Genomic DNA, 18,058 nt, shown 5'->3' with positions numbered 1-18,058 from the left:
GTTTACTGTCTTGTCCGTTACTAAAATTAGCCATGTTCTATTTCAAGTCTGTTGTGTCTAACAAATAAACTGTGGAATTTTCAATAATATAATGAATAAATTTGAAAGGTGATGGCTAAAGGGCAACTCATCAGAAGCGAAACAAAAAAGTTTAAAAAACCGTTGAACACGCAGACCTTCTCAATCGATATAACTAAAGATTTAGCGGTTCAGTTGGCTCCAGAAGCCAGATTCTCTATATCGATCGTGACAGAGAACGGAGAACTTATCTACGATTCATTAGCCGTCAATGTCGTCGACTATTTCATAAACAAAGTAATCACATTTTTGTGTGTTAAGAAATGATAATTTATAGTGTTCAATCAGCCCTAAGTTAATTGTTTTCCATTTCACAAACTTTTTTCGCTAACACGCGCATTAAACTAAAAAATTTGGTTTTTTTCATAAACATACGCACACAGTTAGAGGTAGAGAGAAAGAGAGAGGCAGACAGAGGGAAACAGAAAAAAACAGTCTGCAGTGCAAAAAAATCGCTTTTAAAAATTACAATCGCACATTCATATACAACCTAATACAATATTTATTTAATCCACAAAAATAAAGGGTTACAGGTTAACTGTGAGGAGGCTCCGAGTAGACTCATCGGCCAATTCAATAAAAATTTTTCGTAAATATAGTAAAATAGTTATTATTATTTTATATAAGTTATCTTGACCACATAAATTGTAATGACTAATTGTTAGACGTTAATATAATATAACGTAACGTGACGAGGAAAATTGGCGCAGGCAAGTGTCTCAATGCCCAGCCCATATCTCTTTTGTCTATCGGAGATCTATCAAAAACTCAATGCCCAGCCCATGTCTCTTTTGTCTATTGGAGATCTATCAAAAACTCCTTAGAGTTTTTGATAGATCTCCGATAAAATTATCATATTACACCAAGATTTTTCATACAGTTCTTATAACCAAGATCTATCAAAAACTCCTTAGAGTTTTTGATAGATCAATACATAAGCTGATTATTTTAAAATTCATGCAATGTTTTTTTTAACGTGCTGAGAGACTGAGAGCTATCCACATAATTCGAGAAGATGTTCTATATATCTGCCACTCTCTTTCTGTGAAACAAGACTGACCGTCAAGCTTTTAGTTTTTGCTTCTAGTTTCACTAAACTGGCTTAGTTCTGGACCAGATAAAATCTCCGCATCATACATGCCGTGCAATATTTTATAATTAAGTTTTTTCTATATGGAAACCAGACCGGCGCAGCATATTCCACATGACTACGTACAAAACTCTTGTATAACAGCACAAAGGTGTCTCTGTCTGTTTGTTGGTATTTCCTTTTTAAGATACCCAACATCCTAGAAGTTTCAATTATTTTTAACATGATGTGCTTTGCAAAATTTAACTTTCCTAAAATTATCATATTACACCAAGATTTTTCATACAGTTCTTATAACCAAGAAATTCATCTCTGATTTTATAATCTTAACTCACAGTAGGCTGCTTATATGAAGTTAATATTCTGCATTCAGCTTTAATTCCCATTTGTCGGTCCATTTCTTGAATGCGTTTAATGAGCTTTGTAGTTTACTCACACCTTCCAAATCATATACAATACTTGTCTGCTAATCTTAGCATCATCTGCAAACAGGAGTATCTAGTTCTGTTGTTATATCATTAATGAAATTTATAAACAATATAGGGCCCAAAACGCTACTCTGGGAAATCCCACTCAGGACCCTTTTCATTTATTCTATTTTGACTCTGAATTTCCTGTTTGACAAAAAATCTTTTATCCAGCTGATTCACTGTTAATTTTTCATAAATTATCTTGACTACATAAATAGTAATGAGTAATCGTTAGATGTTAGTATAACATGATGTAACAGACATATCGTTTATTCTCTGTCAATAATCGTACGTATATATAAGAGCAAAAAAGCAAACACATTCATTTCACCACAGGTAAACGTACAGCATATTCATACATTTTCACACACATCCATGCTCATACACATCCATACTCACACACATCCACATTCACTCACATCCATACTCACGCCCATCTTTAAAAACTCATATACATCAATAAACATTCCCACACATACGTACATACACACATATCCCCTAATATGTTTCAATTTTTACTTTTTGAGTGCTTAAAATAATACAAAATTCGATAACTTTAATATAATGCTTGTATCTGAGTCGATTCAATGGAAAAAATTAAAACTTCCACAACAGGTTTCACTCACTTTCAGCAAAAACTCAACCGAACCCGGCGATGAAAATATTTCATTGAACATTCAAACGTCAAACGATTCGTTTGTGAGCCTGCTTGCTGTTGACCAGTCCGTCTTGATGATGGGAGCCAGTAACGACATAAACAAAAATCTTGTTAGACTTACCACTAATATTTAAAAGAAACAAAATGAAAGATTTTTGTGATTTTCATGTCTTACTAGGTGAGTGCAGATTTGAAGAAATATATAAAAGACGACAACTACTGTTACAACTGCCTTCCAAACATTCCGAGGTATTTAGGATACTCTGACACAAACTCAGTTATCGACGTGAGAATTTTTTGAATTGTTTAATAATTTTACAAATTGTTTAAAAAATATTACTTACTATGCTCATTGATTGGTTCCATGACCACGAAACTTATATTTTCATTCCATTGAATTGAATGTTATCAGAGCACAGGGTTGTTTGTCATGACGAACTTCTACCGCTGGGAGCCACCACCTCCGCCTACTTGGATTCCATGTAAGTTTTTTGCTTTTGAAATTCATTTAAAATTTTTGTTCAAACCGATCTTTCCTGAAACTCGTAAACCCTGTAAACGTGATAATCCGGTACTGATACATAATCTTTAATGATAAAACCAAAATGTGAACAATTATTATACAATTTAGTTTAGCTGAATCATATAAAACGAGCCATATAAGAGGAGATTTGTATTACACTTGAAACCGCAACAATATTAATTTAAAAAAAAGCATGTTTGAAACCGAAAAAAATTGATGAAATTAATCGTAAAAACTTAACATGATATTTCCAATGAACAAATGTATGCAAAGTATTTTTTCAAACTAACTATTTTTATTTTCATATATAGAACAAGATACTTCAGAATAATTTTTAACAACGCCCATAGGGTTTCCATTCCCAATGCCTGATTATGAAGAAGGGATGGTAATGCCGATGATGGAAGAACAAGTCCCAGTCACTGAAGCAATGATGATGCCAACAATGTTGGCTGAAGCAATTCCCCAACCGACTGAGAGTGCGAAAAGTGAGGTAGCAGCCCCCGCGGCACCCCCGCCAGTTGTTGTCAGGCAGGAATTTCCGGAAACTTGGATTTGGACTGATGTTCAATCAAAGTTAGTCGGAAAACAATCAATTTGCTGGATCTAAACACAATTTTAAAACTATTAATAAAAGAATTATTATCCAAATCGTGTTATGTTCTGAAAAATTTTGTATCGCTTAAAAGATGTTAATATTCTATATATTATATATATATATAATTATTAGGGATGCACCGGATTCAGGTTTTTCAAATCCGGCCGGGGCCGGACTTGGCCGGATTTAAAATTCAAAAACCGGCCCGGGCCGGACTTGGCCGGATTTAAAATTCAAAAACCGGCCGGGGCCAGGGCCGGATTTTAGTTACCATTTTACATACGTTAGAAAAAATACTCACATTTACGGTTATCTACATGTTGAACATCAAAAAATAACACCAAGCAAATAATTATTTAATTCAAATATATGAATAAGCTGTGTACACAAAGATCAGCTTAATTTATGCATAACCCATGTTATAGCGTAAAGAAAATTGTCCAGCTCATCTCACAATTAGTGATATTAATATTATGTGTCATGTATGCACGTGCACAAGTTATTTTACACAAAGATCAGCTTATAATGTATGCATAATCCATGTTATAGCACAAAGAAAATTTTCCAGCTCATCTCACAATTAGTGATGTTGTTATTATGTGTCATGTATGCCTAGTCTAACCTTTAAAATACCATGTTCTTAAATAATGCGATTATGTATATATATATATATATATATATATATATATATATATATATATATATATATATATATATATATATATATTATGTAGCTTTATGATCCGTCATATACAACTATATAGTATAAACACGTGCACAAGTTCTTTTACACTTTTACACAAAGATCAGCTTATAATTTATGCATAACCCATGTCATATCACAAAGAAAATTGTCCAGCTCATTTCACAATTTGTGATGTTGTTATTATGTGTCATGTATGCTTAGCTTTTAACTTATTGACATAAAATTAATTGAATTCAATGAAATTTTTTTTCTTTTTATAACATTTTAAAATGTCGATAGACAAAAAGCCGGATATTGATATATATATATATATATATATATATATATATCAATATCTATATATATATATAAATATATATATATATATATATACATAAACAAACATATACATAAATATATATATATAGATATATATACATAAACAATACATAAATATTTAAACTTTTTAGAAAGAAAAAAAATTGTATAGAATATAAACAAACTTTTAAGCAATACAGAATTTTTCCGACCAAAATTCATATAAAAATTGCATTAAAATAAAATAATCTCTTGGAAAATTTAACTATGGAGATACAACGGTGGTTGGTTTGTTGTACAAGGGCGCCATAATATAGAAATCACAAACATGGGACACAAATGAGAAATTCGCCCTGGGCACACTTTTTTATTTTTAATCCCTCGCTGACTGTAAATGATCTATTTTGAAATTGTATCTAACAAATGTGCACCCACAATTCAGAAATTATGAAATTAAGATGAAATGATGCACAGTCCAGCGGTTCTAGCCGTCCAATCTCAAAATAAGGATGCAAAATCTGTTTTGTCTCCTTCGTTCCTTTCCGCAAACTAAGTCTTTCTATGGCTTAAAAGGCCTCAACCAAATTTTTTTTGTTCAAGGGAACAAGTTACTCACCGTCAGATTTCATTGTATATAAAGATATAAATAAATGAATATATACATTCATACACTAACAGTAAGAATGGAAGTTATACATTGAACGTCAAAGTGCCTGACACTATCACATCTTGGGTGGCCACTGGATTCTCAGTGAATAAAATTGCTGGTCTTGGATTATCCGAAACACCTGCAAAAGTTATTTTTCTGATTTCATCAATTATTTAAGTCTAAATAGGAAAATAGGACTCTTTATTGTAAAATGTGGATTTAAAAATTATTCTCAAAACAAACAGCATGATTTAATAATAAGACGCTTTTTGCTTTTGGATATATTAGTAGTAAATTTGTATATAACTAGGAATACCACAAATGAATTAATTATTATTATCGATAATGCACCGATTTTACTCTCTTTCAACAGATAACAGTTCTGAAACCGTTTTTCATTTCGCTGGAACTTCCGTATTCAATTGTGAGAGGTGAAGAATTCGCACTGCAGGCAGCAGTGTCAAATTACATGGGAATGGATTTAGAGGTATAACTGAAAGAAAATAAAAATTCATAATGAACAATTTGTACGTATTAAAAACAAATTTTAGGTTAAAGTTAAACTATTGGAATCCACTTATTTCAAAGTGATTGAATGTGGAAATAAAACTCTGGTCAATAAAAATATCACAAAAACAATTAAAGTGGGTTCAACTTGATTTCAAATTTAAAAGCACTCACAATTAGTTGACTTTTTCAGCTTTTATTACTTAAGAAATATGATTGATTGTTTTCCGATGAATGTTCAAGGTTGTGAACAACGATGTATCTTCAGCGTATTTCTGGCTGGTGGCTACATCTCTCGGACAGATCCCCATCGAAATTCTTGCCTGGTCCGGAATGTCTGCCGATGCTGTCAAATCTCAGCTGCTTGTCAAAGTATTCTAAAATTTGTGTGATAAACTATTGCTAATTAAAATTAATTTAATTTTTAAATATTTTCATCAGCCTGAGGGCCAGACCCAATCGTACAGTACATCCACTTTCATTCAGTTGTCTGCTGGGAAGGACTTTAACACTTCTTTTAACATAACGCTTCCACCAAAGAGTATTTTGGTGGAAGGTTCTGTTCACATTGAAGTTACTGCAATAGGTCAAAAATTTTAAATTTGATTAAACTTCGAACTAATTTAAAAGTTAACAATTTGGAAACCAGGTGACATCATTGGATCAACAATGAACAACATCGACAACCTCCTACAAATGCCTTACGGCTGCGGTGAACAAACACTTCTCAACTTGGTGCCCGATGTCTTTCTTTTGAAATATCTCACTGAGTCTGGTAAATTAACTGCTGAATTTGAAGGAAAAGCTATAGGGTTCATAACATCGGGTGCGTTATATAAATCTGTCTTACAAAATTTATAGAGTTATGATAATAATTTACATTTTGTTCTGTAATAGATATAAACAATTTATATATTTTTTTAAGAGTGTAAATAAAAAAAGTATAGCTTAATTGTTAATTTGCGTAACGCAACCGACAGGCTATCAACGTGAACTGACCTACCAACGACTCGATGGATCGTTCAGTGCATTTGGCAACAGTGACAGGGCTGGCAGTGTTTGGTAGTGTTATTTAATAACTCATTGTCACTTTATAGCATCTAGTGAACATCCAAATGTTACCGCACAATTGTACCTACATAAATAAATCTTTACGTAGATTTCTCAGTTGATGTTATTTCATGATATCTCTGTTTAGGCTTAGTTCCTTCGTCATTAAATGCTTCCACCAAGCAAAGAAATACATCCCCATTGAAGACAGCAAAATAGCAAACACGATGAATTGGATTGTCGAACTGCAACAAGATGACGGAACCTTCAAAGAACCACCAGAGGGAAGAGTTATCCACACAGACATGCAGGTCTCATTGTAATTAGTATTTTATTGGTTAAACTTATGATAAATTTTATTGTTATGATATATCGCTTTGTTGATAACCATATTTACTAATCTAATATCAAAAGTTTTTTATAATCAGGGTGGTTCTTCGTCCGGTGTTGCGATGACAGCCTTCGTGCTAATTGCTCTTTTGGAAAACAAAGAAAATACTTTAGTAAATATTTTAAAAAATTAAATTAAATCTTTGAATTTGGTTTTAAAATTTGTTTATTCCACGAACACAAAGGTGGATTCTGAAAAACTTGCACTCACTATTAAAAAATCGACGTCCTTCCTGGAGTCTCAGTACTCATTGTACTCTAGCGATCCCTATGCTCTGTCTATTATCGCGTACGCTTTTTTCAAAGCTGGAAGCCCCAAATTAAGCGATGTCTTATCACTACTTGATGCTTTAGCTATTGTTGAAGGTTAGCTAAAATATTGTAACTAATAAATATTACACTAGTGAACAACGTTTCATTTTAGGCGAATTGAAATATTGGAAAAAAGATGAGGATGTTCAGAAAGATGTTTCTGAAAATGTTTGGTTCCGTCCTCCGTACTTGCAAGCGAAATCAAGCAGCATTGAGTTGGCTTCTTATGTTTTGCTCGTTTACACCCAACAAAAAAATCTTTCAAAATCAATGCCCGTTGCTAAATGGCTCCTGCGTCAACGAAATTCTCTAGGCGGATTTTCATCCACTCAGGTAAATATTTTAAAACACCTGTATATGTTTCCGTTGTGAATATTGTAATTTTACAACTTTTAATAGGATACTGTGCTTGGCTTAGAAGCTTTAGCCTCTTTTGCAACGTTGATCGCACCTTCAACAAGTTCAAATGGAATAACAATCAGTTGCAAAGGTAATACAAGTCCAAATGCTTATCTCTTTGACAAAATCACTAAGGAAACCGCTCTATTTTTACAATCATATCAGGTATTTTATGTCAAAATTCTTTTTTTTCTTTTTAACAAAAGTTTCTTATTTTTGATTTTGAACAAAGCTACCAGAGGGCACGACTGCGGTTGATATCTCAGCAACAGGGGAAGGTGTTGCTCTCGTACAGGTAGATAAATTTGTGAGTTTTATTAAACCCTATTTAATGATTTTCAATTGTTACAAACAGTTGAATGTTGAATACAACGTCATCAAAGAAAATACGAACAAGTTCTTGAATTTAGAGTTGTCTACAAACAGAGATGATAAAAATCTTCATCTGGAAATTTCTGCCAAGTGAATTTATTTTATAACTATTTGAAAAACGAACGTTTATTAGTGTTTACGCTGTCAATGAGTAAAAATTAGCACACTAAGAATTGAATGTTTTAAGTTAAATCTAACAAATTAACAGTTGGACTGGAGCAGAAGCAACTGGAATGGTTTTAATTGAAATTAACATTCTCACTGGATACACGTTTAACAACGAGCTAGATCTCAGAAAACAAATAGGCGAAAATTTGAAAAAAATTGAGAAAAGTGTCAATAAAGTTGTACTTTATTTAGATCAGGTTGGTGATTATAAAGACAATAATTTCCAAATATATTTCATTGGAATTAATTTTCAATTTGTACAGCTCACCTCTGATAATTTGATGTTCAACATTCTTTTGGAAGAGTCTCTAGCGGTGGCTAACGTCAAACCGGCTTTGGTCAAAATTTATCGCTATTACGAAACCGGTAACTTCTCTCTTCTTTAATCAAATCGTGACGTAAATTTTTAAATATTAAAATTATTATGAAAAATTATCGATTAACGGCATATTTAAAAAAAATCTTGAAATGAATAATTTGGTAATTCTAGGCTCAGCTGTCACTGGATTTTATTCACCTTCAAGCGGCAAAACATGGGAAGGCGCCTGTCCAAACTGCTGTCGTAAGTGAATTCCACTTAATTTTCTAACAATTCTGCTTGTAACATTTATATATTGTGATTGTTCATTTTTTGTTCTGGTGGAAAAAATTTGCATGGAACTAAATTTCATCGTCAAGTTTTTAATCAGATACGCATTTTCGATGAAAAAATTATTAGCTATCTATTTTTTTCAGCGTGAAAATGAAAACCCGTGTACTGCATACACAAGACATTAATTTATTATCAATTTGGTGTTTTAATATTTAATTTGAATGACTCCAATAAGAAACATTTATTTGGTTGTTGTAATTTTATTTATAATTATTTGAAATTCTATTACGTTGACTAATTAATAAATTATGAATCTCCCTTGTATACCAACTCTCTTAGATTCGTGCTAATTTAACCCCATTCAAAGTTATCTTTAAAAGCTAAAAAACAATTTTTCAAATGATTAAAAAAATGCATAATCCTCGTTTACATGAGTGAATCCAAAAACAAATCAAAGATAGGTGTATTGCTCCTTTATGGGGTTGTATATTTGAGCTGGCTTTCCTGCGGGACATGACTAGTACTGGTGGGGCGATCGATTTTGAGTGACTCTCACAAAATGATGACATCTCATTCATGTTCTTAGTATTTACCTAATTAATAATTCTACAGCTCGCATATTTTCACTTTATTATCTGTTTTTTAAACCTATTTTGTGGCTATAATTAAGATCGTCCTATTGCATGTGCTTTCGTTATTTGCTTTTTTAAATTTTGTCTTCTCATTCCTTTGCTTTTACAATTCTGTTTGAGTCTGTGGGTTTTAAATAAAACGCTTGTGTTCAGTTCATTTGGACGGCGCTTTGAGGGACATGTAGCATTTTATTGCTCTATGCAAAAAGCAACCTTTTTTGAAAATGTTACTTTAAATGTTGAAAATAAAAATTCTAATCTAATCTAAGGCGACCATCTTTTTTTAAATAATTTTTATCAGACCATGAGCTGATTGAGTATGTGTTTGTACTAGATTCGTAGCAAACTTTTTCAACTTTTTGCAATTTTTAAGTATTTGGAAAATTTAATTCAGCTCTCAGTTAAGCCGGCTAACTTCAGTTTTGTTCGTTAGCAGATTATTCGTTTTGACATTTTTATAAATTTTCTAACTTGTGTCTTTCAATTTGCAATCTTGATATTATATGTACCTACTGAGTGTTATTAAATGTTATTTAGAGTTATTGGACTTTTTTTGAATTTTTGGAAAAAACTAGTTACTATTGTGAAATAGCTTGCTTCGCTGCTGATCAGCCTTTTATTATATTTTGTTACGAACGTAATAACATGTTGTTGAACGTTGATTAAATGAAACATTGTCTACGTATAAAAATATATCATAAAAAATTACAAAATGAAAACAAATTCCATATCACATAACTGAATGTGTGTCACATTTTTTAGAAGATAATTCATAATATCAAAGAATAACTGTTACATCTGCTGAGTACGTGAATAAAAATAGTATAAAATACAAACACACACACACATATGTATATATATATACATATATATATATATATATACATATATATATATATACATATATATATACATATATATTGGATTAAGACTGTCAGAAATGCAATTATTGATGAAAATTTGGAATAAGATAACTTCCAAATTAATTTTCGATTTTTATAACGGTTGATCGTGAATCATTTTCAAGTTTCTTTAGTTCAAAACCAAAATTTTTGTTTATTTTATGCATGATAGAACAGAAAAGCTTTTTTTGGTATTCCTTTACCATCTTCGGTGTGCCTATTTATTGGTTCCTTGTTTATTCAAAGTAAATATTTAGTTTTACAATCTTTCAACGTCGTAAAATACACTTTTATGTGTTTTCATTATCGATAAATATAACACTTTAGGTGTTTTCATTATCGATGATTCCTCTGTTTCTAAATAAATTTGTAGGAAGTATTCCAATTGCCGGTTGTTGAATATTTATTATTCTATGTCTTTGTTCTATGAGTATTAATTCGGCTAGTCGTAAATTGTAATGGTTGTTATTGTATTGTAAGATTTCAACATTGTGGTCCAGGATTTGTCTAGTAATTTTAGTTTTGTGTTTCTCTTTCATGTGATTGTTTATAGCGCCAGTTTGTACGTGCATCGTGAGTCTTCTCGATAACATGGTCGTCGTCATACCATTATATTCGGAATTATGGTGCCAACACTCATCAATATTACATTTGAACAAATATATTAGATGGCTATGATCCATTATCGATTCTGGTTTACTAGTGCAGTTGGAACCGTCAGAAAAATCGAAAAGTTAAATTGGAAGTTAACAAACGAAAAACATGCTGTGGTTTTCATCAATAATTGCATTTCTGACAGTCTTAATCCAATATTATATATATATATATATATATATATATATATATATATATATATATATTAGATTAAGACCAATATATATATATATATATATATATATATACACACACAATATAATTATGAGCCTAAATATTGCATATAGGAACAAAAATAGTCTAACCTGCATTGCTAATTATCAGTAAATATACTACTATTAATACCAGAGGAGTAGACAAAGTTAGTTGAAAATCCGGTGATATTTCTTAACAATATATACAATGTCAAAATATATATTATGCAATTAACAAAGAACATTTATGAATCAGCAGTATGAATTGCAAGATGTTGCTGTTATGGTTCCATAATGCCATAACGTTAAAAAACGATATTTGTAAATGGTAATATAAAAAAAATTAATTTTACATTTTAAAATGATCAGAGTTAATGAAATTTTTGTTTGATGAATCTTAATAATTTTTCATCGTGATCTCACAGGCACACACATATTACACTTGAATTTTATTAAAATTTAATAAATATAGAAAAGATATGTTAATAAAAATATGTTGAAAAACCGGAGGAGAAAAGATGTTCAAGTTAACACAGACAAAATGGTAAAAATCATAAAATTAAATTTTAAAAATTAATTAAAATTTCAAATAATAAAATATCAATAAAAGTAAAAATAGAAAAAAGCTACACTACGTCAAGAATGTCTTTTATTTTTGAAAATTTAACGCATTGAACGCACAAAATTTTACCATCGCAGTATAAGATATAGAAACTATGCTATCTTCGTTAATAAGAAGACCTTAAAAATTATGTTTAACAGAATTTGAAGAACTTGTGTTGACGAAAATGTAAATGTTACACTCATGAATTTTGCCTTATAATTGTTGATTGTGATGACTCAGCTTAAGCAACGCAGAAGTTGTGCCATTTTGATTTTGAACTTTTCACATAATGAAATCGGCCAATTATAACAACAGATTGATACCAGAAAAATTATGACAACAAAAATACATATAAATATAAAACCTAAACCTTTATTACGGTCGGAACTTTCTGAAAATTTTGTAAATTTTAATGAATTATAAAATAAATGTAAGCTCAACGAAAAGCATTTATAACAACTGTTTTACTTGGTTTGTCTGTGGTAGCACCAGGGTCATCCGACGGATCATCAGGTCCTCTGAATTCACAATTAAAATACATATTAATCAACATATTAAATAGAAACGTTTGATAATTAATTCTGTAGAAAATAATTTAAAACTGAAAAATTTATATAACAAAAATTATAAAACTTTGTTTTGGAAAAGTTGTCGTCGTAAACTGTTGAACAGCGTTCACTTCCAATTGACTGTTCATTCATTTCGACTCCCAGGTAAGCCTTGTATGATTGGCAAGTGTCCAGTTTAAAACTGAGCTGGCAGATGACGGGAGCTGGTAAACTGTTCCAGAACTTCTTCTCGTGAATTATTTCGGAAGGACAACAATTGTCGTAGTATGATGAATTGTAACAACTCATGTTCATCTTTGCTACTTTGCCATCATGCTTGATAATTTCGACGTAAGGCCTAATCCAGTTTGGAGAAGAATAGTTCAGATGAAGTGTGATATGTCCTGTATTTTCATCCGAATCGTGAGATGAGTTGTCTGATTCAAAATTTTTATGAATTAAAAAAAAATAAACATGGTGTTTTCATAGCATTGCTTTTACTTATCTACATTTTCAACGTTGAAACTTTTTTTAATAATTAATGTTAAAGATCTATGTCAACAAATGAAAAATTAACATTTTGTGTTAGAATCAATTTTATTTAATACTTTTTAATAGATACAAATCTATCCACCTACCGTGCTTACGACTGGAATAATTTTGTAGAATTATTTATTTAATTATTCACTTAAGTGTACAAATTGTTTAGACTTTTTAAAACTTATGGAACGTTCGTTAACATTTGCACATATCATTTTTGGTTTTGCCAGAATTTTATTTATTATTAAGAAAACACATTTTCCACAATCAAAACATAGGTTTTAAGATTTGAAGTACTGTTTGGCATTAGAAAAACTGAAAACACTTTTCCTTTTTTCACGTGTGTCATTGCATCAACTTATATTAAGAGACAGATTCAGAATTTTACGGTGAGAAGAATTTTCAAATTCTTAAGCTAATGACCATTTTTTCGAAAATCAGTAATTTCGTTTATTTCAGTTTTGGTAGGAATGATTTGAAAATTTTAGGTTAATGACCTTTTTTGGTTAATTTTCCGTTTACTTTTTATTTCATTTTACACAGAAACTTCCACATTTTCCTTCTTTATGGTCTGGTGGAAAGATGCATCTTGCATCTTCCCGGGATCCACCACTCCCTATATTATTTTTTACAGTTTATATTTTTTACAGTAAAAATAAAATAAAAAAAATCTAACATATATGTAGCACAATTTTTAAATCTTCATCTGTTCTTTGTCGGTACGTACCCGAATGGAGATAATCTGATCTGTTGATTATTAAGTTTTGAAAAGTATCGCCAGCATCATCCAAAAAGTACCTAAGTGAAAATTTTCAATTATAGATGAAACACTACAAGATTAATTTGTTTCCTAATTAAATTTAACAAATTCAAATTACCTACCTCGTTTTCATTTTTGGAGAAAGTTCTTTGTCCTGCACCAAATTATTGTCAAAAAATGTTTGATTCCACGACGCAAAATATATATCACCGACCAAATTTGAAAAGAGAAATACTGAATCGTTGTGTTTGGAGATCACGTTGAATGTCATTCCAGGCAAAACAACTATAATATTTAAAATTATTGATTTAATATTATTATTAAACAACAATGGCGAATCTAAAACTTTTTATTAGAAAGAAAATAAAATAACCACTTCTTTTAATAGTTTTTGGCCTGCGGAATATTTCAAAAATTTTATATCTACATTACAAGCGCTAGCTTTGTAAAAAAAATAAAATCATCCTCATTCATTTCAATGCAAAAATCTATGAAGGCACTCAGCCTTCGTTGTGAGCATTATTTTTATTAAAAATGGGTAAATTTAGTTTTTAAACAGGAAAACGCTGATAATCGAAAGAAATAGTCACCAGGCTTATTTTGACCAAACTAGCAAAAAATTGGTTAATTTGTTAGAACCCCAGTCAAATTTCAAAATAATTAAACATCTTAGCAATTTTGACCCCTACCGCCCCGTCAAAGTTGTCTAGATCAGCTGCTGAAGTCACTTGCATTCATATGTTACATTTTATAGCCGGTTGGAGAATGATTTTCCAAGCTTCCATTTTTTTTAAAGATTTTAACGGCATTGCAGCTCCCAAGATGGTGCTAAAATGTGCCAGTAATTTTTTTTTTCTCAATTTTTATTTTATTTATTTTTTTTCATAATTATTTAGTTATTATTATTACATCTTCAAAATCAATCACAGTCGAAAAGGAAGAATCCGATCAAACTATACCAAGACATCAATCCAGAAAAAAAATGATAATCTTTGACTTAAGTATATTTTAAGAGGTAAGGTTGTAATAGTTTATTCCAGTCTTTTTAAGTTGACGGGTAACAGATTCAATAACCACACCATAGACCAGAAGCATCAGAAGTTGACGTCAAAGCTTCCATTTCTTCAGTAAACTTTATATTATGTTAGTAAACTGATTTCATGGCCAAGTAATGTGTGTGTGTCACAATTTGTTTTAAAAATGAAATTAGTTGTAACGAGAGGTGTTGCTAAAATCTAATCACAGTTTCCTCTGTTACTATGAGTATTTTTTGAATAAGCAAGCTTTAGGGCTTTTAAAAATCAAATTTATTATAAATAAACCAAAATTTTTTTTAGTCTTTATTATTACAGCTCTGACATCATTTACAATGTTGCATATATATTAACTATATATCTTTATTATGTTCTTCATATTTTCATTCATTGATTTGAAGCAGCCATCTTCGCCGCAAAGGCTGTTTAAGTTTATCCCTTTCACACGACGTAAACATGTATTTATGTGCATGCGCAAGCACCGCATCATATACGCTGAGTATATTATCGCCATTGAGATGTTTGACTTCGCGCGCATTTGAACCACTGAGCCATCTCGCCGGCCAACATGCAAAAACTTACGTCGTCTCCCCATTTACCGACCTCGGAAGGATGCACGGCTGGGTTGGTCGGAGGTCGGCCACCCGGATGAACCTAAAGAAACTGCAGAATTCGAACCCGGGTGGTGGGAGTAGTAGGCGGATGCGCTAACAACTCGGCCACGAGACTTATAAATAGCAAAAAATGGCAAAAATGAAAACGAACGAATAAATTTGCTTAATAAGAACAATAATAAAAAATTGTAAATAAAAGTTTAATTATTTTTGTTTGTTTCTAGTATAACTTACTTAATAAAACACAAAACAACATATAATTAATATTAAATATCATTATAAACTTAAAAAAAATTTTTCATAAAAAACATTTAATTTATAATTTATTATACTTTTTATTTTTCCAAAATAGCTTAAAAATGAAACTGTTACAAAATGTGACCGCAAATATCACAAAATTTCCCGGTCCTACAACAAATGCAATACAGGTGCGGGTGTTGCCAAAAACAACAAAAAAATTAAAATTACTAAGGTCTTAAACGTGAAAATATATAATCAATTAAGTAGACATGTTCGCCGATTGAAATGTTGTACCAAATATTTGAAATAGCCTGAAGATTGATCAATTACAAAATGTTGTCAACTGTATGTAATAATCTATTTTTAAAAAATTTCTAGTAACCGCTTTTGAACCATTTTTAACGAAAGTAGTTATTAACCACTTCCATTCACGGCCTAGCAGTTAACATAATTTGATTACATTTCAAACTTATCCATAAAAACAAAAACTTTGGCTCTTGTTAACTAATTTTGTCCTTTTAGTGGCAAATACCTACATACCTGACAAGTGGTAAAAGAGTTTCTAAAAAACAATTTGTATTTTAAAAATAATTTATTTTAAAAACATATACAAATCTTCATCAAAGCAAATCAAAAGAGATTATATGCAAAAACAGCTATTAATATAACTTTCCAACTTTGACAATCTCTGACACACCCTACAAAGACGATACCAAAAAAACAACAATAAATAGAATTGAGATTGGCCATACAAAGGACATACGCATGGATTATAGAGAAAAGACACATCCAAAACGTGACAGATTAAGTGATGTAACATAATCTATCGGATACCGTTTCAAAAGCAATAAAAGCGGTAGAACAGTGGATGTCAGCAAATAAACTAAACCTTAACAACAATAAAACTAAATTTATGTGGCTTGGAAGTAAGCACAATTTGCTGAATGTGAATGATTTTAAAGATCCAGTTGTTGATCTTGGCGTCGTTCTCGACCCAGGTCTTTCCATGGAGAATCCTGTGAAGTGTTTCTCCAGCGACCCCATCACCACCTTCATAGGATAAGAACAATTAGACGCTATTTTACAAAAGAGTCAGCAAAAACTATGGTGTGCAGTCTGGTCTGTGCAAGAATTGACTACTGTAATTCTGTTTTGTATGGTGTCAGCAAATATCAATTGGCAACCCTGCAATCAGTTCTGAGGTCAGCAGCTAGGGTGATTGCTCGAGTTTTTAAATTTGACAACATTCCTGATTACATGAAAAACAAACTTCGTTGGCTGACGGTCGAGGACATAATTTGATTTAAAATAGCTCTTATGGTAAGAAACTGTCTGAATGGAAGAGCACCGGCTTATTTAAAGGAAATGTTAAATTTGGTATCGGATGTTCCTGGTCGGAATCATCTGAAATCAGCAAAGCACGGAGATAATGACTGTCCTCCGTTCAAAGCCTCTGAATAGAGGCGCTTTACAAATCTACAAGGCATGCAATGTAACTGTTTCAAGAGAAATGCTTTAATATAGTTTTAATGTGGTTTAAATATTGTAATTATGTGTGAAATAAATGTTGTAATAATGATAATAATAATAATTAATATTATTATAATTAGCTTATAATATTTAACAATAAATTTTATTTAATTTTTATTTAATTATCATTTACAATTATTTCATCTCTTTATGTGTGTTTTATGATGAAAATAAAAAGATGTTCCCATTATTATTATTTTGTTATTGTTAATAATTTATGCTATAACAATAACAACAATGAGATAACATATTATTTAATATGTACCTGTATGGCGATGAGGTAGGTAGGATTTAGGAAAGACAACGGTACTAATCAATTATAATTAGTTACTTAAATTATTTAATTGAAGTTACAACTGGTTTGCTTGTCCTTAACAAATATAATATTTTCTGCAGTATAATATAAACACATTTACGTGAAAAATATTGTTTAACACAAATACTGTCTCCAATAACACGCTTATGGTAATGGAAAAACATTAAACATTGTCAAACACCCAGTTATGTTTAATGTGTAGTAAAGTTTATGCATTCTAAGTATATGGTAATAAATGTATAAGAGAAATTTTAATTTAATGGTTAATAAACTTCAATTAAAAATGAAATTTTGAAAGATGTTCATCGTACTAGCAAGGAACCAGCCTAGAGATTGCACAATTCAGCGTATTTTCAGTGGTATATTTTTAGACATTGAGTATGACTATGGTAACGTGCTTATTCAAAGCTAATGTTTGTGCATGAATGTTGCTGCTTTTAGTTCGGGGTACTGGGCCTTCAATAAGGATGAAATATGTAGTTTGTCATTAAAACAAAATTTATTGAAAATCAAATAATCTTTTTTTATTATCTATTCAAAAAATATTTTATATATATCAGAAAGAAAACAACTTTGGAATAAAAATGTGATATTTAACGTTTGTAAAAACAATTGCCAAGTTTCCATCTTT

General features: G+C 30.8%; 2 protein-coding genes across 2 annotated transcripts; one reads left to right on the top strand and one right to left on the bottom strand.

The window, feature by feature from the left end:
- Positions 1-111: 111 nt before the first annotated feature.
- HELRODRAFT_180041 (hypothetical protein) lies at positions 112-9,408 on the top strand (the record flags this gene model as incomplete). The annotated part of the gene is made up of 22 exons (XM_009028805.1): positions 112-315; positions 2,254-2,406; positions 2,475-2,582; positions 2,709-2,778; positions 3,170-3,395; positions 5,099-5,216; positions 5,443-5,556; positions 5,621-5,713; positions 5,820-5,948; positions 6,018-6,132; positions 6,226-6,402; positions 6,557-6,638; positions 6,775-6,937; positions 7,202-7,382; positions 7,441-7,661; positions 7,728-7,892; positions 7,960-8,022; positions 8,083-8,189; positions 8,308-8,464; positions 8,531-8,633; positions 8,758-8,829; positions 9,317-9,408. 22 exons carry the CDS (start codon positions 112-114, stop codon positions 9,406-9,408), a joined length of 2,913 nt encoding a protein of 970 aa, XP_009027053.1.
- Positions 9,409-12,281: 2,873 nt separating this feature from the next.
- On the bottom strand, positions 12,282-13,964 carry HELRODRAFT_180040 (hypothetical protein; the record flags this gene model as incomplete). Its single annotated transcript, XM_009028804.1, has 4 exons — positions 12,282-12,363; positions 12,479-12,830; positions 13,661-13,731; positions 13,816-13,964. The coding sequence occupies 4 exons, from the start codon at positions 13,962-13,964 to the stop codon at positions 12,282-12,284; spliced, it is 654 nt and encodes a 217-aa protein (XP_009027052.1).
- Positions 13,965-18,058: the final 4,094 nt, after the last annotated feature.

This window comes from Helobdella robusta (genome assembly GCF_000326865.2).
Source record: "Helobdella robusta unplaced genomic scaffold HELROscaffold_58, whole genome shotgun sequence".
In the NCBI taxonomy this organism is placed as follows: Eukaryota; Metazoa; Annelida; class Clitellata; order Rhynchobdellida; family Glossiphoniidae; genus Helobdella; species Helobdella robusta.
Note: the sequence above shows the minus strand (reverse complement) of the source record. Positions and strands in the feature narration are given on the sequence as shown.